Raw genomic sequence first — 25,395 nt, 5'->3', positions numbered from 1 at the left:
GATATGCTTTGAAGTTTGGAACATGGTAAACATAAATTGATTTTTCTTTCATCTTTTGAAACTCCCTTGTATTTATTTAGTGTATATCTCATCACCTAATTCTTCTTGATATTTTTCATGTGATGATATGAATGCATGAAATACTCATGATATTGTGTTGATGCTCTAAAATGATATAAATTTGCTAGCTTATGAGTATCATGTATGATATGATAATTGATTTATTTTTAGTATCATGCATAGAGTAAGGATGATATGTAATATTTTAAATTTGTGCATGTCGTAAATTGAAATTATAATGATGCACAAAAATATTGAAATAATGATTGGAATATTGATGTAATTATAAATGATGATTTGGCATTATGAATGTAATACTTTAACTTATGATAATGATGCATGCAATGATGAAATATTTATGATGAAAAATTATTTTAACATTCATGACTTGATTTTTCATCTTTGATTATTCATCCTTTGTCATGATTTGAAAATTATTGTAAAGGAAAAAAGAGATACAAAATTGTATTCTTCCCTTCTTTTTGACAATGACAAAGGGGGAGATAGCTAGTTTACACAAGTCAAGAAGATGCAAAAACTTGCTTGCTTGCTTGCACATCTAAAGAGAAGATGCAAACGTACTTCATATAGCTTGCTTCATGTAAAACATTGTATCTTGCTAGCTTGTTATCTTGTATTATTTTTTAAAAACTTATTAGCCTTCATACTTCAAAGAGAAGTAACACTTGCCAAATTGCTAGCTTGATTGTTGTAAAATAATATAAAATTTTGTTAACTTGCATTTTGCAAAGGAAGCAAAAATGGCACTTCTCAAAAGAGAAGAAAGAGCTTGCTATCTTGAGCATCACTATCTTGCTAATCTCAAGAAGCAAAACTTGCAACTTGCACATTGCAATAGGAAGCAAGAATCGCTAGCTTACACACTTCAACAAGAAAGCTATATTGCATTTGCTTTCAAAATTTTTGCTAGCTTGTATATTGTAAACTTGCTATCTTACTACCTTATATATCTAAAACTTGATAGCTTGCATGATGTAACACTTGCTAAATTTTTTAGCTTACAAATTGCATGATGATAAAACTTGATATTATGTTTTTTATGCAATAATTTGAACTTATATCTCAAATACTTGACAGTTGGAACTTCTCCTTTTTGTTCATGACAAAGGGGGAGAAGTATGATCATATTATGCATGATGATGTGTTGCAAATATTCATGATGAAATTTGCAATGACTTGAATTCAACTTGAATTCAAGGTTCTATCAATATGGCATATTGATAGGGGGAGTTTGTTTAAACTATGAGAGTTAAGGTTAAATCCATCATCAATTGGTTGTCATCATCAAAAAGAGGGAGATTGTTGAATCTCGGATTTTGATGATGAAACCAATTGATAGTATTTATGATTTGATCTGCGTTTTGAGTGACACAGGATGCTTCGATTAAGGAGAGACAATTAAAGCAGGAAGAATTATGTTAGGCCGAAGGAAAACATGTCAGAAGATTGGACGTTAGGCCGGAGGATCGGTCGACGTATCGACAGAAGACTTCGGGCCATGGATTCGGGCATCGGGCCAAGAAGAGTGGATATTGCGCCAAGAATATCGGAGTTGCAGAGGTCAATTAGCCGATTAGGCAATTGGCCACAAGAGACGATGGACCAATGACATGCTAGACGATATGATTCATGCTTAGTAATAATTATCTAGATCGAAGTATATCTTTATATGTGTAGGATTAACTATGATAACAAGGCATAAAGCAAAATGAAGTTCCGGAGTCAAGAACATGATTTCGTTGGGAGTTTGAGAGTTCGTCGGAAGTCCAGACGTTCGTCGGAAGTTCTGTCGGAACCAACCGAGAAGTCTAGGAGCTTGCCAAAGAAGCTCATCAGAACTCGCCAAGAAGATCGTCATGAAGTCCAGGAGCTTGCCGGGAGTCCGCCGGAACATTGCCGAGAGATCGTTAGAAGATCACCGGAAGCTCTCCGAAAGAAATCAGACTTATCTTGCTTAGAATGTCTTAGGAATCATAATTAGCATATAATTAGAGTTGGGATTGGGAGGTAATCCCATCAACTCTGTTAGGGGCCAACTAGGCCCGAACTTGGGCTGGTTTGGGTCGGATTCAAGGCCCAACCAAGGTGCTAAAACCTTGGCTAGCGGTGGCACCGCTTGGGGAACAGCACCCCAGGTATTCTGGGCAGTGGCACTACCGGCAGTAATGCTGCCAGCGGTGGTACCACCCCTGTCAGGCGGTGGTACCGCCCAGTGGCAGATCCTACGGCGATAGTACCGCCCAGGAACAACGGTGGTATCGCCAGTACCCAGGAAACCTAGGATGAGACTTTTTTACACTCCAAGTTCGAATCAACTTGAAGCCTATAAATACTCCTCTCATCCCTGGTTAACAAACATAAGCACAGAGAGTTTAAAAGTAAGAAAACGCTATAGAAGTCTCTTGAGAAATCCCCTCCTCTAGCTTAAACTTAGAATTCTGTTTATAGAGGAGTGTGTGCTTGTAAAGGTTGTCTCCTAAATATGTGAAAAGGAGAAGAGGGGTGTAAGAAGGAGGTTGATCTTCGCCTATTAAAGGAAGATCGATAGTGGATACTGATGGCCTCGACGGAAGAGGAATCGACGGAGTAGATGTAGATCACGACGACCGAACCACTATAAAAATCCGATTTACCTTTTCTTTTGTGTAATTTATCATACTGCAAACCTCCTTACCTTCTTACTGTGTTTTTACTACACCTACACTCGCATACGCTTTCAAGCTTCCGAAATCAGTTTTTATCGTACGAAATGAAGAGATTTTCAGAACCGATGTGATTTTTACCGCTGCACTAATTCACCCTCACTCTTAGTGCCGACTCGTTCCTAACAGAATATGGGAGGAATTCATTTATCACAATAAAAATCAAGAACCAAATCTAGGATTTGAACTAAATCAAATCCATAAAAAAAATTTTATTGAATCAAGCTTCTACTTTTGTAAAGAGAAAGGATTCGTTATAAAAGATCAAAATGTGTATACTAAAAATTTATGAAAAAAAAGAAGGAAGAAGGATTCATAAGAACTAATTATCATATAAGAGATCAAGTATAGAAAAAATTCATAAAACTTCAAGAAGGTGATAGGAAATGATCTCGATAAAGAGAAAACTCATTGCCGTTGCTTTTTTGCATTTGAGATAGCTATCATCTACCAAGTGGAAAAATCTGCTTGTTTCATTTTATATAGTTATCATCTACTAAAAGTGGAATAATCTGAGAGAAAAAGCCTCCACGGGGAAATAATATTAAACTAAAACTGCTGGGGCGACTCCATCCGGTCCAGAGGACTAGCTAACCCATGAATAAAGTTAGTCACTCGATTGAAGTAGGGAATTATGAAAAGAAGAGCGGAACAATCTCCTTAAGAGAAGAATCCATGCAATCTAACTCAATCAATAAAGTAAAAGCTTCCCATACTACAGTCAGTAGTCACGAGAGACTATACTATGATGAAATCCAGAGATGAAAAGGTCCCAATTCATTGTAATTCGACGATCCTCCTCCATTTATTAAGACTGTAGGCCTGTTTAAGTAATTGGAGGCTAAGACCCATAAATCAAGCAATTCCATCGAAGGTAATCAATAAAGTTGTAGGACCGGTCGGTTGAACGGACTAGGGTAGGGCCACGGGAGATCGACGGGATTACGCGGAGCCAAGTGCAAGACTTCTCCGCTGCACCTCTGACAAAGCATTGAAAGAAGAAGACAACGCTAGAACAATAAAAAAAAAAAAGACAACGCTAGTACAATACAATAGAATAGTAATAGTAGACTCCCTATAATACAATAGAATAGTAATAGTAATAGTGGACTCCCTACAATACAATAGAATAGTAATAATAGACTCCCTATAATACAATAGAATAGTAATAATAGACTCCCTTTATGTCCTAAACTCATCGCTAGCACAATACAATACATAGTAGACTTACTCCTAGTCTTGTCTTTCTTTATGTCCTAAACTCATCGTAAGTACAATACATAGTAGACTTACTTACTCCCAGTCTTGTCTTTCTTTATGCCCTAAACTAAAACTGGGCAAGGAAATGTCCTAAACTAATAGAAAGACCAACAAAAAAGGAGAAGCAAGGACCCGAATAGTAAGAGGCCAAAGATTCAAAGGAGAAGGAAGCACGAGTAAAGATTTATAGTAAAGAATTCCAAAGCAGACCACTCCCACGAACGCAATCCGGGATCGCTTTATTCCGTAAGTTCCAAGTCTACTAAATCAGTAGACGACAAGCTGTAACGAATGAAGACTACCCGTGAGGAATTCTGAAAATTTAACGTGTCTAATTCTCTTCCAATAAAATTAAATTATTTTTCATTCAATAATTTTATAAAAATATTTATTAATTAATATTTAATATTAATAAATTTTAAATATATATCATGATTATTAATATAATCTTTAATAAAATGATGCATAATGTCAATATATTTAGTTCTAGAATATTAAATGAGATTTTTATTAAACATATTACACTTATGTTATCATATTTTATAGGTATATTTTTCAAGTAAATTTCATAATCTTCTAATGTATTTTTCATCCATATAACTTATGCACAACATGCAACTGCTGTTATATACTCAGCTTCGATTATAAATAATGCAATCGAGTCTTATTTCTTAGAAAATCAAAAGATAAATGCATGACCTAAAAGTTAGACATATTCCAAATGTATTTTTTCTATCTATTTGACAACCAGTAAAATCAACATCAGCATAAGCAAGTAACTCAAAGTTTTGGATTTTGGATACAATAATCCTAGATTAGTAGCTCTTTTTAGGTATCTAAAAATCCTTTTAATAACTTTTAAGTGAGATTGTTTGGGATTAGATTGAAATCTAGCATATAGTCCAACACTAAACAAAATATCAGGTCTAGTTGCTGTGAGGTATCTAAAAATCCTTTTAATAAACTACCTATTATACCCCTATAAGTCTTTTGATCAAAACATTCTTCACTAATATTCATATCTAATTTTGTAGAAGTGCTGATTGATGTGTTAATAGCTATAGCACTATCCATATTAAATCGTTTCAATAGATCTAAAGCATACTTAGTCTGACTAATAAAAAATTTATCACTTAATTATTAAATTTGTAATCCTAAGAAAAAAGTTAATTCACTCATTAAGCTCATTTTAAACTCTTACTTTTGGCAAACAATTCATACAAAGATTCATTTGAAGAACCGAAAATGATATCATCAACATAAATTTAGACAATGAGAAAATTATTTTCAAAATATTTAATAAACAATGTAGTATCGACCTTCCCTTTCATAAATTATTTTGAATAAGGAAAGAATTAAACCTCTCATACCAAAACCTAGGAGCTTGTTTTAATCCATAGAGAGCCTTAGACAACTTAAATACATGATTCAAAAAAATAGCATTATCAAATCCAAGTGGTTATTTAATATAAAATTCTTTGAAAATAAAGCCATTAAGAAAAATAATTTTAATATCCATTTGAAATAACTTAAAATTATTACAACTAGCATAGCCAAGGCGAATTCTTATGACTTCAAGTCTAGCTGCAAGAGTGAAGGTTTCTTCATAATCGATACATTCTTCTTAGTTAAAACCTTTGGCTACTAATCTAGCCTTATTTCTAACCACGATACCAAGTTCATCTTGCTTGTTTCTAAAGACTCATTTAGTACCAATTATTAAATGGTTACTAAGTCTAGGAATAAGCTTCCATACCTCATTTATCTCAAATTGATTTAATTTCTCATGCATTGCAAAGACCCATGAATCATCTTTCAGTCTTTGTCAATGCATTTTGGTTCAATTTGAGACAAGAAGGATGCATTAGCACAAAAATTCTTAAATTAAGAGCGAGTTTGAACACCTTTTGATGTATCTCTAATGATTAGCTCCTTCGGATGAGTATCTACATACTTCTAATCCTTAGGTAAAGATTCTTTAGAAGAAGATGCATCCAAGTTGCTTGGGGGAGGAGAGTGTTCATTCAAATTTAAAGCATCAAAATCAAAATCATCATCAAAATTATTTTTCTTAACTTCGGGAAGCTCATTAAAAACAACATGAATGAATCCATCTATAACCAAAGTTTTTTTATTAAAGGCACGAAAGGCTTTAGAAATAGAGGAATAGTTAATAAAAATTCTTTCATCGGATTTAGCATCAAATTTTCATAAGGCATCTTTTTCATTTGAAACAAAACATTTACAACCGAAAACTTTAAAATACGAAATATTGGGTCTTTTGTTATTCCACAATTCATAGGGAGTTTTGGAAAATAATGATCTTATGAGAACCATGTTCATGACATAGCATGTTATGTTAACGATTTCGGCCCAAAAATATTTGGGTAGGCTATGATCGTTTAACATGTTTCTTGCCATCTCTGGTAAGCTCCTATTTTTTCTTTCAACTACTTTATTTTGTTGTGGATTTCTTGTAGTAGAAAAATTATGGTTGTACCCATTTAACTCGCAAAAATTTTGAAAATTATGGTTTTGAAATTCACTACCGTAATCACTACGAATAGATGAAATCACAAAACCCTTTTTCCTTTTGAACAAGTTTACAAAATTTTGAGAAATATTTAAAACAATCACTTTTATGAGTCAAGTAGTATGTCTAAGTGTATCTACTAAAATTATCAACAATTACAAAGACATATTTACTACCTCCTACGCTTGTTGTATCAATTAGTCCAAATAAATTCATATGGATCAATTATAATTGTCTAGAGATGCTTATTTAATTCTTTGATTTAAAACTACTTTTTATTTTTTTTTCTAGTTAGCATGCATCATAAACTATCTTTGATAAATTTAATTTTACGCATACTTCTTACTAGTTCTTTACTTGTAATTTATGAAATTAGTTTCATACTTGCATAGCCTAATCTTCTATGCCAAAGCCATACACCATCATTTAAAACTGAAAAGCAAGTTTCATTACAAAACTCATCAAGATCAATAGAATAGACATTATTAGTCCTTAAGGTAATCAAGGATCTATTTATGTGTGGTATTTCTGTAATACAAGTATTAGATTCAAACTTGATGTTGTAACATTTATCACATAATTGACTAATTGTTAGCAAGGTATGCTTTAAACCATCTACTAATCAAAATATTTGATTTGTTATCTATATTTTCTTTTCCAATAATTTTTCCTTTCTTGTTGTCTCCGAAGGTGACAAATCCTTCGTATTGGCTAATGAGCTTAGAGAAGTATGTTGGATCTTCGGTCATGTGCCTTGAGCATTACTATTAAGGTACCATCTCTTACTCCTAGCTTGTGATTGTAGACATATCTACAAGAAATGGATTTTTTTTTTTTGTACCCATTTAACCTTGGGTCCCTTATAAATAGATCTACCTATCATTGAGTGATTTATGGTTCCTTTAGGAACCCAAACTAATTTGTGTGAACTAAACCATTTAAATGGACATTTGTAAGCAAAATGACTACATCTTCCACAAAAATTATATTTTTCTCTTGGTGAGACATGTAATGTAGGTCCTTTAATGAAGATAGTTAGCTTTTATTAAGTATTACTCACAAAGCTAATTCCTTTTTATGAACATGACACTTATTAATAAGGATCAGATTTACTACCTATTTTAAAATTTTCTAATATTTCATGTAGTAAAACATTTTCTTTCTTAAGTGAATCTATTTCATTACACTTAGTGCACGAAGCTAACATACTATCATCATGCTCATTTTTTAATTTATCAAATTCACTAATAAGAGAAGCATGCTCCTTTTTTAATAATTTATATTTTTTATCAACTAATTTACATTCATCAAACAAATCATGAAAATCACATAATAATTCATCAAAAGATAAATGAGCTTTGATTAAGTCACTTACCTCGTCGCCAAATGTCATTAATGTGTAGTTTATAACTTCTTCTTTGTTGGTTGGCTCTTCGTCTTTAGATGTACTTGAATCATCCCAAGTCGCCTTGAGTGTCTTCTTTTTCTTTGATAGCTTCTTCTTCACTTGGGGACATTCATTTTTGAAGTGTCTTAGCTTCTTACATTCGTAGCATATGATTGTGTCTTTTTTTAGCTCGTCTTTGTTCTTAGTATCTTGTTTTACAAAATTTGTTTTGTTTCTTTTGAATTTTCTTGCTAGAAGTGTCAAGTCCTCATCATCACTTGAGCTTTTGCTCAAGTGGTCTTCTTTAGTTCTAAATAGCATATCCTTCTTGTTCTTTGGAAGGCTGTTCTCATATTCATCATGTTAATCATGTGTCTTGCATATCATTTCATAGGTCATTAACGACTTGATAAGTTCTTCGAGAGCAAAGTTGTTAGGTCCTTTGCTTCTTGTATTGCTGTCACTTTTGGATCCCAACTTTTCTGAAGGGATCTTAGTATTTTATTAACAAGTTTAATATTAGAGAAAACTTTACCAAGTGCTTTTAAAACCATTGACGGCATCCATAAAACGGGTGTACATGTCTCTAATGATTTCGCTTGGTTTCATTCGAAACAACTCAAAATTATACACCAAAAAATTAAATTTTTTGACTCTTTAACCCTACCTGTGTCTTCATGTGTGACTTCAAGTGTGTGTCAAATCTCATGTATAGTTTTGCATATAGAAACCCGATTAAATTCATTTTTATCAAGAGTACAAAATAAAGTGTTCATCGCTTTAGCATTTAAGGATGTCTTATTTTCCAAATCATTTCATTCGTTCATTGATTTAGAAGACTTCTCAAAATCGCTATTCCTAGTTTTTCAATAAGTATAGTCCGTCCCATTAAATATAGGAGGACGAGTGATAGAAAGTCCCTCTTGATTGTCGGCAAAAGCCATCTCTCTTGGGTTTTAAACTAAATAGAGAGTAATCTAGCTCTGATACCAACTATTATGATCAAGTCGGCACTAAGAGGGGGGGTGAGTTAGTGCTTATGATAAAAATTTCGTCGATTCAGAAAACTTCAATGTTTTGAAAAGCTTGATTCAATGAAACCCATATCGGAATTGATATCGAAAGTATGTTTCGCTTGAAATAAATGTAATCAGCAATTAAAAGCAAAGAATAGCAGTAATGAAGAGCAAAAAGAAAGTGCACACCAAATTTATAGTTGAGGCCACCGGCGTCCACTAACGGTCTTCCTTTAATGGGCGAAGACCAATCACCCTCTTACAATACTTTCTCCTTTTTACGGGTTTAGGAGATAACCCTTACAAGCCTCATACCTCTCTTGAATGATCATAAAACTAGAAAGGGAGGAGGACACTTAGCAATTTTACAACCAAAAATCTCAAGATTTTTGTTCACACTTTCATTGCTCTTTCATGCAGGAAAGAATAGGGTATTTATAAGCCCCAATGGCTTCAAAAATGGAGCCAAAAAGTATCTCATCCCGGGTTTCCGGAATACTGACGGTACTACCGCCATTATTGGGTTATATCATTAGACTGATATTAGGCGATACCACCGCCCAGTCTGGGCGATACGATCGCCTGACAGAGCTCGGTCTCCGAGCTCTAGCGATACCACCGCCTAGCAGCTTTAACTACCAGCGGTTTCATCGCCCAGACCACCTAGGAGACTGAGCCTCAAACGGTTCCATCGCCGAGTCTGAGCGGTGTCACCGCCTGACGTGGCTCCAAGTGGCTGAATGGGCCATCCAACCAGCCTAATTCAACCCTGTTAAAGGCCCAGTTTGCCTCTCATTGAGTTAATAGGACTTCTCCCAAAACTAACTCGAATTGAAACCATAACTACGATAATTAAGGCTAGACAATTACAATACAAGCAATTATAGCTGTCCGGCATGTCAATTGTTCATCCGAACTCTCGGTGAACTTCCGAACTATCGGCGAGCTTCCGGCAATTTTTGACTCAGGAGTGTCTAATTTACTACAATCTGATCATATGAACCTTGATTATGATATGATATTTTTTTCAGCCAACGATGATGCCTCATAATCTTTAACTCAGCCCACTCAAATATGATAGCTCAAGCTATTTCAAAGTGCTTTTCTTCATGATAAAGGAATGCATTAAAGGAGTTAGTTAGCAGTTGTGAACATGTCTTCATGACCAAGGAATGCATTAAAGGAGTTGGTTAGCAGCGGTAAACACTTAATATCGAAATTCCCTATGCATGAAGGATTGTTTCATGTACTGGTATTTATTTTGGTGTTTAGGACTTAGAAAGAACTTTAGAAACTAATAATATCTTGGCAGAAGCTCTCTTTGAGAGCTCCCTTAAACTATGTATCTCTTGGATGCATCCTTGAGTGGTGAGTCTTTTGATTTATGTTCTGTATCCTCGTTTTTAATACTTGGGGTGGTGAATTTCTGTATCCCTTTGTGATTTTAACTTGGTGGTGAACTATTTTTCGATCTTCTTTAAGTTTTATCGTGAGTTCATGCCTTTTATATTCAAAACACTCATTCCAACAAATACAACTGTACTACGACTTTTCTTCAAGAGTTCGTTCTTTGTCTACTGTAACATTTTCTATCTGAGAAACTGTTGCATCAGTTTCCTTTCGAAATTCATTCTACATTTTACCCTACCCAATATCAGTTTGGTATCAGAGATAAAGGCTAGAGATCATGGCAAAGCGGAATAGAAAATATATAGTTGGTGAAGGTAGCGATCATGAAGATGATGCCGAGTCGTTGAGGCTACAGCTACCAAGATTGCTGCATAGTCTACAAGAAAAGAATGAAATAATCGAAGAACTTCAAAGTAAACAAAACCAGCATGAAAATGATGATGTCCATGAATATACTTCTGATGAAGATACACCTCCTCTCCTAAGGGAGTCGAGAAGATGTCAGACAAGAAATAGAGTCCAAGACGAGTGGCAGAATAAATATAACCCTAGATTGGAGATTTCAGAGTTTGAAGGTAAAATAAATGTTGATGACTTTATCGATTGGCTTAATACACTAGAAAGAATTTTTTATTTTCATGAACCACCAGAACAAAAGAAGGTCAAACTTGTGGTACTAAAACTTAGACGGAATGCATCTTTTTGGTGGGAAAATCTGAAGAAACAAAGAGAACGTGAGGGGAAGAGTAAGATCATGATATGGGAAAAAATGAAAAGGGAGCTGAAGAGAATATTTACCTAACAATTGTCGGCAAAAGATCTTTCTCAAAATCCATGATTTTGAATAAAAAGATCTTAGTATGGAAGAGTACATTGCAGAATTCGATAACCTAATGTTAAAAGGAGAGCTTGTGGAACCAGAAGAGCAAATCATTACAAGATTCTTAGGAGGTCTGAAGTATGAGATTGCTAAAATTGTTCAACTGCAGCCATATTGGTCTTTAAATGATATAAGCAAGCTAGCATTAAAAGTTGAAAAGCAACAGAAGTTTGAAAAGAGTTCTCGGTACGACTCAAAAGAAGGCTATACAAAAGGAGGAAGTTCCAAGCCCACAGTCCAAAACAAGGTGATATCGAAGGTGTAAGAAAAGGGTGAAGAATCTACTGGCAGCAAAAAAATACCTAATTCTTCTACCCTAAGTGGTCGAAAATGCTTCAAATGTCATGGTTTTGGGTATATTGCTTCAGATTGTCCAAATAGGAGGATTGTAACTTTGGTTGAATATCATAGTGATGGAGGAGAAGACGAAGCTAACGATGAACCAAAATATGATGAAGATGAGGAAGATGTTACTTATGCAGATCATGGTTTGTCTATTGTTTTGCAACGTAGCTTGCAAGTGTCTTATGTGGCCGATGATGAAAGTTGGGTGCGAAAAAACATGTTTCATACTAAATGCACTTCTCTTGGCAAGGTGTGCTTAGTGATCATCGACAACGGCAGTTTTGAGAACATGGTTTCTTTGGAGATGGTACAGAAGCTGAACTTAGATACCATCTCTCATCCACATCCATACTAATTATGTTGGTTGCAAAAAGGAAATGGCATCAAGGTAACAAAAAGATATTTAGTTTCATTTTCTATTGGCAAGTATTATAAAGCCGAAGTGTGGTGTGATGTTGCTCCTATGGATGCTTGTCATTTGCTGTTGGAAAGACCTTGACATTATGATAGAAGGGTGTTGTATGATGGTTATAAACATACTTATTCTTTTAAGGTGAATAAAAAGAAGATTATCTTAGCTCCATTACAACCTTTCGAAATCAGTGCACCAAAGAAGGAAATTAGTGCTCTTATGTCTTATGGTGAATGCAAATGTAAATTAGACAAGAGTGGTCATGTTTTGGCCCTAATGGTAGTAGAGGAGAATGAACAACATAAGGAAATACCGGAAATCATACACCCAATCCTAGAGGAATTTCAAGATGTTATACCAAAAGAGATTCCACATGGCCTTCCACCTTTAAGAAACATTCAACATCATATTGATCTTATTCCGGGGGTTGTTCTACCTAATAAGGCAGCGTACAGAATGAGTCCTAAGAAGCATGAAGAACTTCAAAGGCAAGTTGATGAATTGGTGAAAAGGGGGTTAATTCGAGAGAGCATTAGTCCTTGTGCAGTTCCCGTCTTGTTGGTGCCTAAGAAGGATGGTTCTTAGAGAATGTGCGTTGACAACCGCACCATCAACAAAATCACAATGGATTATCGTTTTCCTATTCCAAGGTTAGATAATTTACTTGATCAATTATGTGGTGATTCTATTTTCTCTAAAATTGATTTGAGGAGTGGCTATCACCAAATAAGAATGAGGCATAGAGATGAGTGGAAAATAGCATTTAAAACTAGAGAAGGCTTATATGAATGGTTGGTTATGTCATTTGGGCTATCTAATGCTCCTAGCACTTTCATGAGATTTATGAATCACATACTTAAGCCATGCATTGAAATATTTGTTGTAGTTTACTTTGATGATATATTGGTGTAAAACAAGAGCGAAGAGGAGCATATGAATCATTTGAAAGAAATCTTTCTTATTTTGAGGCAGCAAAAGCTTTATTCTAATCTAACAAAGTGTGATTTCTTTAAATCTAGTGTTGTGTTTTTAGGGTATGTTGTTTCAAAAGATGGAATCATGATGGATCAAAGTAAGGTAGAAGCTATTCTCAGTTGGCCAACACCTGCTTCATTGCATGATGTGAGGAGTTTCCATGGCTTAACTTCTTTTTACAGAATATTTATCAAGAATTTTAGTTTTATTGTCACTCCAATCACCGAATGTCTAAAATGTGATAAATTCAAATGGACTAATGAGGCTAATGATGCTTTTGAGCTTTTAAAAAGAATGGCGACCGAAGCTCTTATCTTAGTTCTACCAAATTTTGACAATATGTTTGAGATTAAATGTGATGCATCTAATATAGGAATTGGTGCTATTTTGAGTCAAGACGGAAAGTTGATTGCATTTTTTAGTGAGAAGTTGAATGATATAAGAAGGAAATATTCTACCTATGATAAGGAGTTCTATGCCATATATCGAGCTTTATCTCATTGGAATCAGTACCTTCTTGCCAGGTCATTTGTGCTATATTCAGATCATGAAACATTAAAGTTCATAAATCACCAACACAAGCTAAACAAGAGGCATGCAGCTTGGGTGGAGTTTTTACAATCTTATAACTTTACAGTTAAGCACAAATCTGGTGTTCAAAATGTGGTTGTTGACGCATTGAGCAGAAAGCATTCTTTAATTATCAGTAATGGAAGTCAAAGTTGTTGGATTTGAGACGTTTAAAGATCTCTATAAGAATGATATGGATTTCGGCTCAATATGGCATAATTGCAAATCAGGTTCCTTTTAAAAATTTTCTATCCTTGATAGTTTTCTTTTTCAAGCTAGTGCTTTATGTGTTCCATCTTGTTCTTTGAGACAAGTAATTCTAGCTGAAGCTCATGGTGGTGTTTTGGGTGGATATTTCGGTAGAGATAAGACTTTAGCTCTTATTCAATCAAACTTCTATTGGCCTAAGATGTTTAGAGATGTGGAAAGACATGTAAAGCAATGTCAAGTGTGTCATTTGGTAAAAACAAGAAGTCAAAATTCTGGATTGTACACTCCATTGCCTATGCCAAATGCTCCATGGGAGGAAGTGAGTCTTGATTTCGTTTTGGGATTGTCAAGAACTCAAAGGAACAAGGATTCTATAATGGTTGTTGTTGATAGATTTTTAAAAATGTCTCACTTTGTTCCTTGCAATAAATCGAATGATGCATCTCATATTGCTGATTTATATTTTAATAAGATTGTTAAATTGCATGGTATTCCAAGAACTATGGTGTCTGATCGAGATTCAAAATTTATTAGTCATTTTTTGAGAACTCTTTGGAGGAAGCTAGGTACTTCTTTGAATTTCAACAACTCACATCATCCACAAACCGATGGGCAAACTGAGGTAACGAACAAAAGCTTAGGAAATTTGCTTAGAAGCTATGTTGGCAAGAATATTAAGCAGTGGGATCTCATTCTTCCACAAATTGAGTTTACCTACAATCGTTCTATCCATCATAGTATTGATAAGAGTCCTTTTGAGGTTGTTTATGGTGCTAATCCTACTAGTCCTTTGGACTGAATCCCTCATTCTACAATAAAGCAATTTAGTGGAGATGCTGATGAAAGAGCTAAGCAAATAAAAAAGCTGCATGAGGGTGTGAAAGCAACCATTGAGAAGCAAAATGAGAGGTACATGCATGCTGCCAACAAACACAGAAAATATGTAGAGTTTAATGCAGGTGATTTGGTCTGGATTCATCTAAGGAAGGAGAGGTTTCCATTGGACAAATTTGGAAAACTAAAACCAAAGGCTAATGGTCCTTTCAAGGTGCTTAAGAGAATTGGTAAAAATGCTTATGAAATTGAGCTACCTGAAGATTACGGAGTATCCCCAACATTTAATGTGGCTGATTTAAGTCATTTTTATAATCATGTTGATGAATCAAACAAGGACTTGAGGAGGATATGTCTTTTTCAACCAGGGGAGATTGACACGGGAGTGTCTAATTTACTACAATCTGATCATATGAACCTTGATTATGATATAGTATTTTTTTCAGCCAACAATGATGCCTCATAATCTTTAACTCAGCCCACTCAAATATGATAGCTCATCAGCATATTCCCTACACAAAGTTAAAGTTGTTTCAAGGTACTTTTCTTCATGACAAAGGAATGCATTAAAGGAGTTGGTTAGTAGTTGTGAACATATCTTCATGACCAAGGAATGCATTAAAGGAGTTGGTTAGCAGCTGTAAACACTTAATTTCGAAATTCCCTATGCATCAAGTATTGTTTCATGCACTAGTATTTATTTTGGTGTTTTGGACTTAGAAAGAACTTTAGAAACTGATAATATCTTGGTTGAAGCTCTTTTGGAGAACTCCCTTAAACTCTATATCTCTTGGATGTGTCCTTTAGTGGTGAGTCTTTTGATTTCTGTTTTGTATCCTCGTTTATAATCCTTAGGGTGGTGAATTTTTGTATCCCTTTATGATTTTAACTTGGTGGTGAATTATTTTTTTATCTTTTTTAAGTTTTATCGTTTGTGCCTTTTCTATTCAAAACACTCATTCCAGCAAATACAACTGTACTGCAACATTTCTTCAAGAGTTCTTTCTTTGTCTACTATGACATTTTCTATCTGAGAAACTGTTGCATCGGTTTCCTTTCGAAATCCATTCTGCATTTTACCCTCCCTGGTATCAATCTTTCGACGAGCTTTCGGTGAACCTCCCGACGAACTTTTAATAAGCTTTCAACGAACTTCCGACGAGCTTTCACTGCATCAACGATCCTTCGGTGTATCCCCCGATTCATCCGGCCCGATGCCCGATCATTGACTCCGACCCAACTTCGATTCTTGTTTAATCATGTTATCTTTCTCACGATCATAGTTAGTCCTACATTACTTATCTCAACACATGGATTAGATTATTAATTTACTAATTGATTACATCATCAAAATCCGAGATTCGACACTTATTAGAAAAAATTCTCAGAAAAAAAAACCCCTCAAGTTTTCACTTTTTCTACCCTTTTTGTTTTATTCTCATAAGACGTCTCTTATTTCTTAAAGATAAAACTACCTCAAGTCGTCGCCTTTGCCCCATCGTGATCATGCTCTTCCCACCACGAGGCCTCGCTCTTTGCATTAACTCCCTATGTTCGCCTCCACCTCAAGCGCACCCTCATCCTCTGCCCTACCGCAAGGCCTCATCGACCATCAAGCCCTCCCCACACATCATGATCGTCGATCTCGACAAAGAGGAAAGAGGCTGAGTGGAAGAAAGAATGCAACCACGAGTTGAGACTTCCTCGCCCTCCCCCAATGGCCCACCACTTCAAGAATCGTCATGTGCCTCCTCGAGTTGCTCTACTTCCTTGATCGAGTGACGACGAGAGACAGAAGCGACAAGTAAACGTGAGGAGGTGCTCCTCTAACATAAGTCTTAGAATCCAAGAGACGAAAGAAGGGGGCCGAGGGCACCCTCCTCAAGGATGGTGCAATTTTTTGAAAAACTTGCCTGGTCGTTCACGGGCAAAACCAAGCATCATCAATAACGAATCCACATTTCTTGGAAATTCTTCAAACACAAAGGAAATTCCCAGAAAATATGTCACAAGATGACTCATGCAGAGATATAGGAAACAACGCATTTCTTCCATTTTGCATCAAAGAGTACACATGTCGCAGTACCAGTATGCCAAACACATTCAAAATTACTACATGAAAGAATACGATTCTCCCATTAAGGCATCCTAAAGAAACTATCCGGACTATGCAGCTGACATTCCCTAAACCAAAAAAAAAAGCTTTATCATCTCTCAGAATTAGATGAAACTTTTTGCATAATCAGAGCCTCAGCAGCACGGATTGCTTCTGGTGATCCAGTTATTGTTACTTTCCTGTATATTCGATTGCAAATCATATAGTAAAAAATCTGTGTTAAGAAGAAGATGGACCGAGAAGAAAAGGAATCCGAGAGCTTCACTACCTATCTGAAGTGCCCATAATGAAATCACCTCTATCTGATATCTTGATCCTTGCTCCACTGACCTGGAAATTGGCATTTTTCAACAACAACAAAGTTTGGCATTCATCAATCACAACTGACGGTCATAAAATGAAATCACACCAAAACCAGCATCAACTAAACTACCATCTTAAAACCAACATAACTGACATAGTCTTGTAGTTCATTCAATGTTAGCAAATATCAGGTGACGAGAAGTTGGCACGTATTAATAGAGATTGCTGTGTGTCAGATTGTAAAACAATTTTCTGTTCAATGAATATCTTTACCAACAGAAATATATTTGATCAATCATCTATATATGGACTTATATCCATTTAAACAAAGCATCAAAATTACAAGAGAATCTACTTAACTGGATTGAGCTCATATCAAAGCAGAAATTGACATAAAAGTGTGGTGGTACTATTTCAAACCTGACTTATCTCCATTATGTTTCTTCCCCCACGACCAACAACAGCACCAATATGTTCATCTGCAATTGCAATTGTTACTGAATTGCTCTGGCCTTCAAGAGGCCCACCAGGTGACTGTGATGGATGTGGAACCACAGGTGATGCCACACCCTGCCAAACAATTAACGCATTATTAGCCAAGACACATGAATCTAAAACCAGGCTTTCTAATCTTGCAACTGAAGGAACCATGACTATACATATTTAGAAACCAGAAAAGTTGTAATTTGTATAAAAGTAAAGACAGCCTTGTCACCGGCATGCTTTTGCCAGCACAGAGCTAGTATGGTTTCATAAAATTAGGGTTATACCAATCAACACAGTTGGTATTAGACACACCAAATGGGATATATTCTAGGCTTGCCACTAACACCATTGTTCTGAATCCACATCAATGTATCTATCATACAATGGCACAACCACAATCCCTGTAGCTATACTTGACATTTAAGAAATTAATTATCAAGCAAGATGAAAAAAGCTCCTCCATTGAAACAAAACCTTTTAAAATAAAGGTAGTGACTATGAAATGCAATACTTTGTTTTAATCATAAACTAGTATATAAGAGGATAGTATTTCTAACCTTGTTACTTGGATATTTTCCTCCAGATCCATTTGATCCATAACTAATAGGGCTGTATGCTACAGAAGGAACCATGTAGCCAACAGGAAAGCCAGGAAAACCAGGAAAGTTAACACCTAAAGTACCAGATGAGATAGGAGTAAAGGCAAATTAATGGGTATCATTAACATGACATACTCAGATAATTGACTCAAATGCAACATCTTAAAAGACAAGTTGCTCATCATGATATGTGCACTGAAACTATAAATATCAACGTTGAAAGGTGAAAAAGAGGGTGAGAATGGGAATTTTGAACCTAATACTGATGATCATGGTAGAATCTGCAATATTTCAAGTCACAAATTTGGTCATGAACGAACAAAAAAATTGGAAAAGAATATCCTAGAGGCACAATCATCAGAACTAATGACTAACTACAAATATATTTTAATATAAAACTTCAGAAACCAAATTATATAATTCAAATCCAGTAAAGCTCAATAAAGCTTGCTTAAGTTTTACAAAATTTTCAATTGCCATCACAATGGAGTTAGCATACCAAAGCATTTAAGATAATGGAGAAGAATCATATGCAACAAGAAAAGAAGGAAAAAAAAGGTACTTAAGCCAAAGACTATATTGGGAGTTAACAGAACTAGAAGTACCACACCTTGTACATGCAATTGTCCCATTAAAGAAAAACTAGAGTAGAGATAACTCTCATATATAGGTTGAGTTCATTTTGTATTAGAGAAATTATTGTTTTCTGGCCCATAAACATATTGTGTTGACACTCATTTACCTTATACATATCTTTCTTTACAATAATAACTGTGTCTTTACAATTGTCCCATTAAGTTGATACCTGCTTCTTCTTCTACCCACATAAACATATTGTGTTGACACTCATTTACCTTATAAATATCTTTCTTTACATTCATAACTGTTTCTTGAACAAGTGCTGTTTATATTGCAAATAGTGCTTTTACATTTAGAAACTTAACCTCAACCATCTAAGTTCATACCTGCTTCTTCTTCTACCCATATAGCAAGTGATAGGGTGGGGGGGGCTGTTTGTTTAGGTCTGTTTTGAAAAACACATATCTTCAAATTAAATACACAAGTATAAACAGCATACTCATCAAAGAGAAACCAGAAATAAGGAAAGGTACGTATCTTCTCTCCACATCTTTTCTTAACCATGAGCCTCAAATTAAGTCAAAAATCTAGACAGTTCTGCTGTTAATTAATTCCTGCTTACATTCCAAAATGTCACTATTTTCCCTCCTGAAATTATACCATTTGGTGAGATAAATTGCCAAATGAATATTTTCGTTATCCAGCAGCAACCAGTCCTCCATCTAGATGTTTGAGTTCTTACAGGACTATTATATGGAAGTTTATGACAGCAATTAGTGAAGCCAGCCTAACACATTCTGATTTATTAGTTGGCAAAAAATTCTACCCTAATTGGGAATACTAACGTATCCAAAATTTACACTAAATACTCAAATGATTCTTGACCTGAACCACAAACAAGAAGCAGTCAGTAATAAGCCAGAAGTGGCTGGAATCAGCCACACTGACAAAAAAATCAAATGATCCCAGCCAAGTTCCCTTTCTTGCCTGCCAACATGTGGGGTCTCAAAAGCGGTTGATTACAGCCAAATGGTTTAAAGAGCAAAAAAAGAAAAAGAAAATGTAGATCAGAAGAAAAAAGTCTAATTAAGAGAAGAAATACAGAGCAGCAGACCAAGGAATTTGAGGAGTCACTGGAGAAGAGGGGAGAAATGGGGGAAACAGGACTAGATCCGAACATCAATGGCTTCATACTGCTTTGTCACTACCCTTTGTATGTCACCTTGCCATTTGTCTTTGTCATCATCACTTCCAATCAGCAGTGGATCTGTGCACCACCCCTGCAAAACACTGAACAGGAGTAATTTCATTGCTGCTTCTGGCCTTCCAACGTTAGAGCTCAGAGCCATCAGTGTGGCTCTTTGCTGGTCATCATGGTTGTCTCCGCTTCAGCCATCAGCAGACTTATGTGCTGCCAGTGCATCACCGAACAGATTCAAAAAGGATCCATATAGGAGAGAGAAAGAAGGGGTGGATAGGTAAGAAATGTTAAATGTTAGTCTTAATTAAGGTTTAGTTATTTAATTACAATGTAATTAATATATTTTTTATTGCTAACCAGTAACATTATATATAATGCAGTGATTTAAAATGTGTTAGGCACCAAAGTCCCAAAACACCCGAGGCACTAGGCGCTCGCCAAAGCACCCACCTGAGCAAAGCAAGCCGCTCCCGAATATTATAATTAAAATATTATACAACTAAATAAAAATATGCTCAACATGTTTATGAAGACCTATGTTAGAATTAAACTGCTCCAAAGCATCTTGTTAACTAGGAATGTTTTGCTGCTCTAAGACATCATCAAGTAAAAGCTAAGGGTGTTTCACGTATAAATCAAAGTGCATATTGCCCATGGTGTTGTAGATACAACAAATATATTTAAACTGCTCCAAACGAGTTGCTGCTCGTCCGTTCGCAATTTAATTAACAAGAAGATGAGGGAATCGATGAAGCAGTTTAATTAACAGGAAGGTGGGGGAAGCAAAGGGCGGTGAACGAAACTGTAGCTGCGAATGGATGAAGCTGCAGTGGCGGATGAAGGTAGCAGACGATGTTGTCGACAACGGCGGACGGAGCTATAGCATCATAAAGAGCATGCAAAGGCGTCAAACGAAGGCAATGGAAGAGGTTGCCATCGGTGGCAGACAGAGCTACTACAACAGCAGACAAAGTTATAGCGGTGGAGGTTTAGGGTTTAGACGAGCTGCAGTGGCAAACGAGCTGCAGCGACAGACGAGTTGCAGCAACAGCAACTGAGCTGCAGCGGCGAATGAGATTGAACGAGGTTGCCGACGACGACTGGCAGAGCGAATAAAGGCAACAAATGTAGGGTTTCTTCACCTTTGTTTTCTTTTACAGAGTCGGGCGAGGGAGGGGGTTGGACTATGTTGGTTCGATTGAACCAACTTATAAGTCCAATTGAACCAACGATTGAACCCGAGTCCCAAACTTGGCTTGGGCGCTCGCCCAAGGCGCTTGACGCTTGGGCTCAAGCGAGCGCCCGAGCAGCACTTCATTGAAGCGTTGCGCCTGGGGGTTCTGCAAGGTGCTTGAGCCTCGCCTCATCTCGCCCGAGCACCTAGCCAAGCATCCGAGCGCCTTTTGAAAAAACTGAATTATAATGTAATCTAACAAAATCCCTTGTTATTTTATTATTTATATAATATGTTAGATAATAAATAATTATATATAGTACATATGTTAAACAACATAATTAATGTTTCTATAGTTGCAAAATATAGTATACACCATTATATCAAACAATTTACTATAGATATAATGATATAATATCCAATATGAAACTAATGTTTACTTTCATAATAATTATATTACAATATATAACTATAATTAATAAAAACATAAGTTGTAACATATGTCAGAAAAATATATAATAATAAAATAATTTAATAATTAAAAATAATATTATATAACAAACATTAAAATATAAAAAAGGTAAAACATTGTAAGATGACTAAAAACTTCAAACAATATATACATATATATTTTTTGAGTTCTAATTTACTTTCTCAACCAATTTTAATCCTGTCAGTCTGATCATGCATAAATCACTTGTATTGATTGATTCTGATCCCAGTTCGAATTTTTTAACCTATGCCTTTCTTAGACATGAGAACACCCTTTGTCATGAGGACACGATCCAATCCATGAGTAAAACAACTGATATATCATAGTTCACAAATACTGTAAAACATGTAACAGAACCAATATATAAAATAGGTGAAGAGACTTCACACAACAAATAGGTGAGTAGAATACAGAATTAAACATAGATCCAGCTTGAACATTTAGCAACAAAGGGCATCTCATTGAATATACGAACTGACTAATGATAACAAAAAGGCCATCAGTAAGGAAGGGGTAGACAAACACTGGAGACACACCTGAATATGGAAAAGGTGAGTTGAATGTTGGTGGATAGTGAGCATCTTCCATTAATTTTGACAATATCAGAAAGATAGCACGCATTTGCTCCTCAAAAGACCCTGTCAAGGTAACCAGCCTGTCATTAAGGCCAGCAATGTTATCCTGAGGAGATATCTTAATCCCAGCCCGTGAGTCTTCTATAAATGACCTGAAAAATTAATGGCATGCCTCAACTACCTTTAGTCAATTAAATGTACGGGCACAAAAAACAGGAGATGAGCATAGGTAGTGAAATGATAAAATATATTGCAATTCAGATCAAGCAATCTGAAATAAATAAAAGGATCAAGATGCCAATCCTATCCGTTCAGACTAGCTTTACGGTTCTTAGCCTTTTCTCAATTCAATAGTCACTTAGTGCTGCAATTAGTGACAACTTCAAAATGCAAACATTGCCTAAGAGTAACCACTTATGTTTTCCTAATTTCAAATATCACAACATAATTCTTCATCAAACAATTGAATACTGTGCTTAAATAAGACTATACTTTATGCTTGATCCTCCTTTTCCAATTATGGCACCACATGAGCTATTAGGAACAACAAGCCTGACTTTTGATCTACTTTCAATATCATTACTGTCTTCCACCTGTATGTTGGAAAAGAAAACTTCAGACAAAATACAATTTTTGTAGAGAACTATAAGTAAAATGCATACCTCACTGAGCAACTTTTCCAGGATCAATTCCATTGCCTTCAGTACTTCACTAAATACCCCAGAAATAAGTATAATTCTGTCTGATGTTCCCGGAAAGACTTCATGATTCCGTGACAGCTGAATACGAGCTCCAGAGTGTGACTGGAATTCAGTTATTGTCGATCCACCCTTCCCAATAATACACCCAGCTGCTGTATTTGATACAAGAAATCTTATGTGTGTCTGTTTTTCCTTATCGCCTAAGAAGAATCTTAAGTATTTATAAATCAGGTTTGTGGATCTAAATAATAAAAAGAAATTACTAGAAAGCATAATTACAAATAGCAGAAATATGCCTACATAATTCAGTATGGTTGAAACTCACATATTCAGGGATAAAAAGAAATTACTAGAAAACAACATAAAAGTTAAATGAACAGCAAAAAAGTGGCTCATGAACTTTCATCCACTCTACATGTCATCATACCATAAATTCTATAAGGCAGCAAATTAGCTATTAACTGTCACCAAACTTTCATATGACCGGTGACATAAAGTCATGTTTGGAAAAGTAAGAAATAAACAGTTGAAGATACCTGAAATTGACGCCCAAAAAACTTAGATGTCATGCACACGGTGATAGACTCTTTGTTGTTAAATTTTGCATATAATATTTGCTGTGTTAAACATCCAAGTTTTTTAGATCATTCAAATACAGAAGCATCAAGTAATGGTGAATTTCCATTACTGTTCAGCCACATGTTCCTTGTATCTTGTTTTTTGTCGAACTACAAAGCCATATCCACCACCCTCACATTCTATGTCAAGCCCAAAAAAACTATATATGATCATAATTTAGTTAAATCATGCAATAATATTCAAGAAGGTTTTTGGAACTCTAAGAACAAAAAACACTCGTTCTCCACTGAAATATCTCACAAATATGACTTTCTCTTTCGTGGTATGTCAACATGATGGTCGTGCTGATAAAATTCATGCTGACCAACATACAGGCTATGTGATGGCATGGGCCCTATGTCAACCCTCTGTACTAGGCACAAACATGTGCTGCTGTCATGCAACATGCTGGTACCATATTAACATAGGACAGCATGGCAAGTACATGCAAAACATAATGCATACACAGAAAAGTCATGGTCCCACAGAAAAGTAGTGGTCCATGGATTTGATAACAGTAGTAATAGCTTGCCAAGTAGATGAACAACAAACTTATCTCTGGCACACCATGCATGTGTCCTATGTGGTAGACTCATTTTCAACTGACAGTTAATAAGCTGGCACCAATAAACTGACCAGAATAACATCCACAAGCAAGGGGCTAAATTTAACAATTCTTCTGCCAGTAGTTTTTACCAATGTGCATTAAGTCAACAAGAGGATGCCACCTACAAGCTAATCTCACTGGGATGTGCCCAAATGATGTGATATGAGCAACCAAATTCAGGTGGTGACTATAGATGAACGGAAACAGAGTAAATCGTTTGAAAAAAAAAATCTTTATTTAGAGGAGCACAATACTTAAGGTGCCGACCTTGAAGCCGGATCTCAATACATAGGATAAACTATTCTGTACAAGACTCAGAATATGATTGATACCACATCATTGACCCTCAGAAAAGCATCAGGCAAACTGGAACAACTAAAAGTGATCTACACCTAAAATAAAAACTATGATATAGATGTCCAAATCATTTCTTCTAGACATTCTGAATCAAACATTTGTTACCTAAGCCATTCAGGCAAAGAACGCAAACTGCAGAGAATAAATTACATATGGACCATCATTATTGGTACCGTCAAATCATTATATGACTCCCAGCTAATTCACAAAGAGAATGTAACTCAAACAAGATAGTGTTTTAATCTGTTTAGGTTGTTTCACCCCCAATTTCAAGTAACTATCCATGAAACACAAAAGTTTCGTTGTTTTCAATACCTCCACTTCAATACTACCATAATCTTGCGTGTCATGACACAGAGAAATGCTCCCATCAGATTCTACGAATGAATAAAAGGAGCAATTTCGGAGCTCTGCTATAGGCTAACTACATTCCTTCAACAAAATTGGAACAAACCACAATATCAAGGGCCTACCCAGCACAAACACAAATAACTGACTTCGACCCCACCATTACCCCAGACCTCAAATGTACTCTGAAGGTCTCTGGTGACCTCTACCTTATCATCGATCCACATCCCTGTAGACTAATAAACAACAACAATCAACCATCGGAAGATATCCGCCACTAATCGACGAGATCAAGAGAAGCAATCAAGAAAGCGAAGAAAGTGAGAAGCACGGAGGCGACCAGGTGTTACCTACGGTAGGGGACCTGGGGAGTTGGGATCGCCGGGGGGCGGTGTCGGGAGAGGAATCGCCGCGCAGGTCGGGGGACTCCATCGCGACAGATTTAGGGCGGGGGCGGGGGCGGGTGAGGGAGGGGGGAGGGAAAGCGGGGATGAGGAAGAACGCTTCTTCGTGTCTTTCTCTCTCTCTCTCTCTCTCTCTCTCTCTCTCTCTCTCACCAGTAGCTGATAAAGGGCGAGAGGGAGAGGATACAAGGAGGGTCGGATTCGGGATCTCGTGGCTAC

General features: G+C 35.9%; 1 protein-coding gene across 3 annotated transcripts; it reads right to left on the bottom strand.

Moving 5' to 3' along the window:
* Positions 1–16,644: 16,644 nt before the first annotated feature.
* Positions 16,645–25,391, bottom strand: LOC135649948 (protein BTR1-like). 3 transcript variants are annotated; one of them, XM_065168941.1, is made up of 8 exons: positions 25,123–25,391; positions 22,804–23,042; positions 22,634–22,734; positions 22,103–22,293; positions 18,078–18,193; positions 17,455–17,604; positions 17,000–17,061; positions 16,645–16,910 (listed from the first exon to the last, which is right to left on the bottom strand). In XM_065168941.1, exons 1-8 carry the CDS (start codon positions 25,202–25,204, stop codon positions 16,823–16,825), a joined length of 1,029 nt encoding a protein of 342 aa, XP_065025013.1. In that variant the 5' UTR covers positions 25,205–25,391; the 3' UTR covers positions 16,645–16,822. The 3 variants fall into 3 exon arrangements, with proteins under 3 accessions (XP_065025013.1, XP_065025019.1, XP_065025028.1); XM_065168947.1 differs by having other exon boundaries at positions 22,804–22,994; XM_065168956.1 differs by having other exon boundaries at positions 22,804–22,991.
* Between the last annotated feature and the right edge of the window lie 4 nt (positions 25,392–25,395).

Source organism: Musa acuminata, chromosome BXJ1-4 (assembly GCF_036884655.1).
Source record: "Musa acuminata AAA Group cultivar baxijiao chromosome BXJ1-4, Cavendish_Baxijiao_AAA, whole genome shotgun sequence".
Lineage (NCBI taxonomy): Eukaryota > Viridiplantae > Streptophyta > Magnoliopsida > Zingiberales > Musaceae > Musa > Musa acuminata.
This window is presented reverse-complemented; position numbering and strand designations above follow the sequence as displayed.

What these genes read in the sequence shown, in the direction of transcription:
- LOC135649948 (XM_065168941.1), bottom strand. Translation starts at nt 25,204, where the DNA reads ATGGAGTCCCCCGACCTGCGCGGCGATTCCTCTCCCGACACCGCCCCC. An exon ending in CCCCAGGTCCCCTACCGTAG is followed by an intron (nt 23,043 to 25,122) that starts GTAACACCTGGT and finishes GATTCTTCTTAG; the next exon opens with GCGATAAGGAAAAACAGACA. An exon ending in AAAGGAGGATCAAGCATAAA is followed by an intron (nt 22,294 to 22,633) that starts GTATAGTCTTAT and finishes TTAATTTTTCAG; the next exon opens with GTCATTTATAGAAGACTCAC.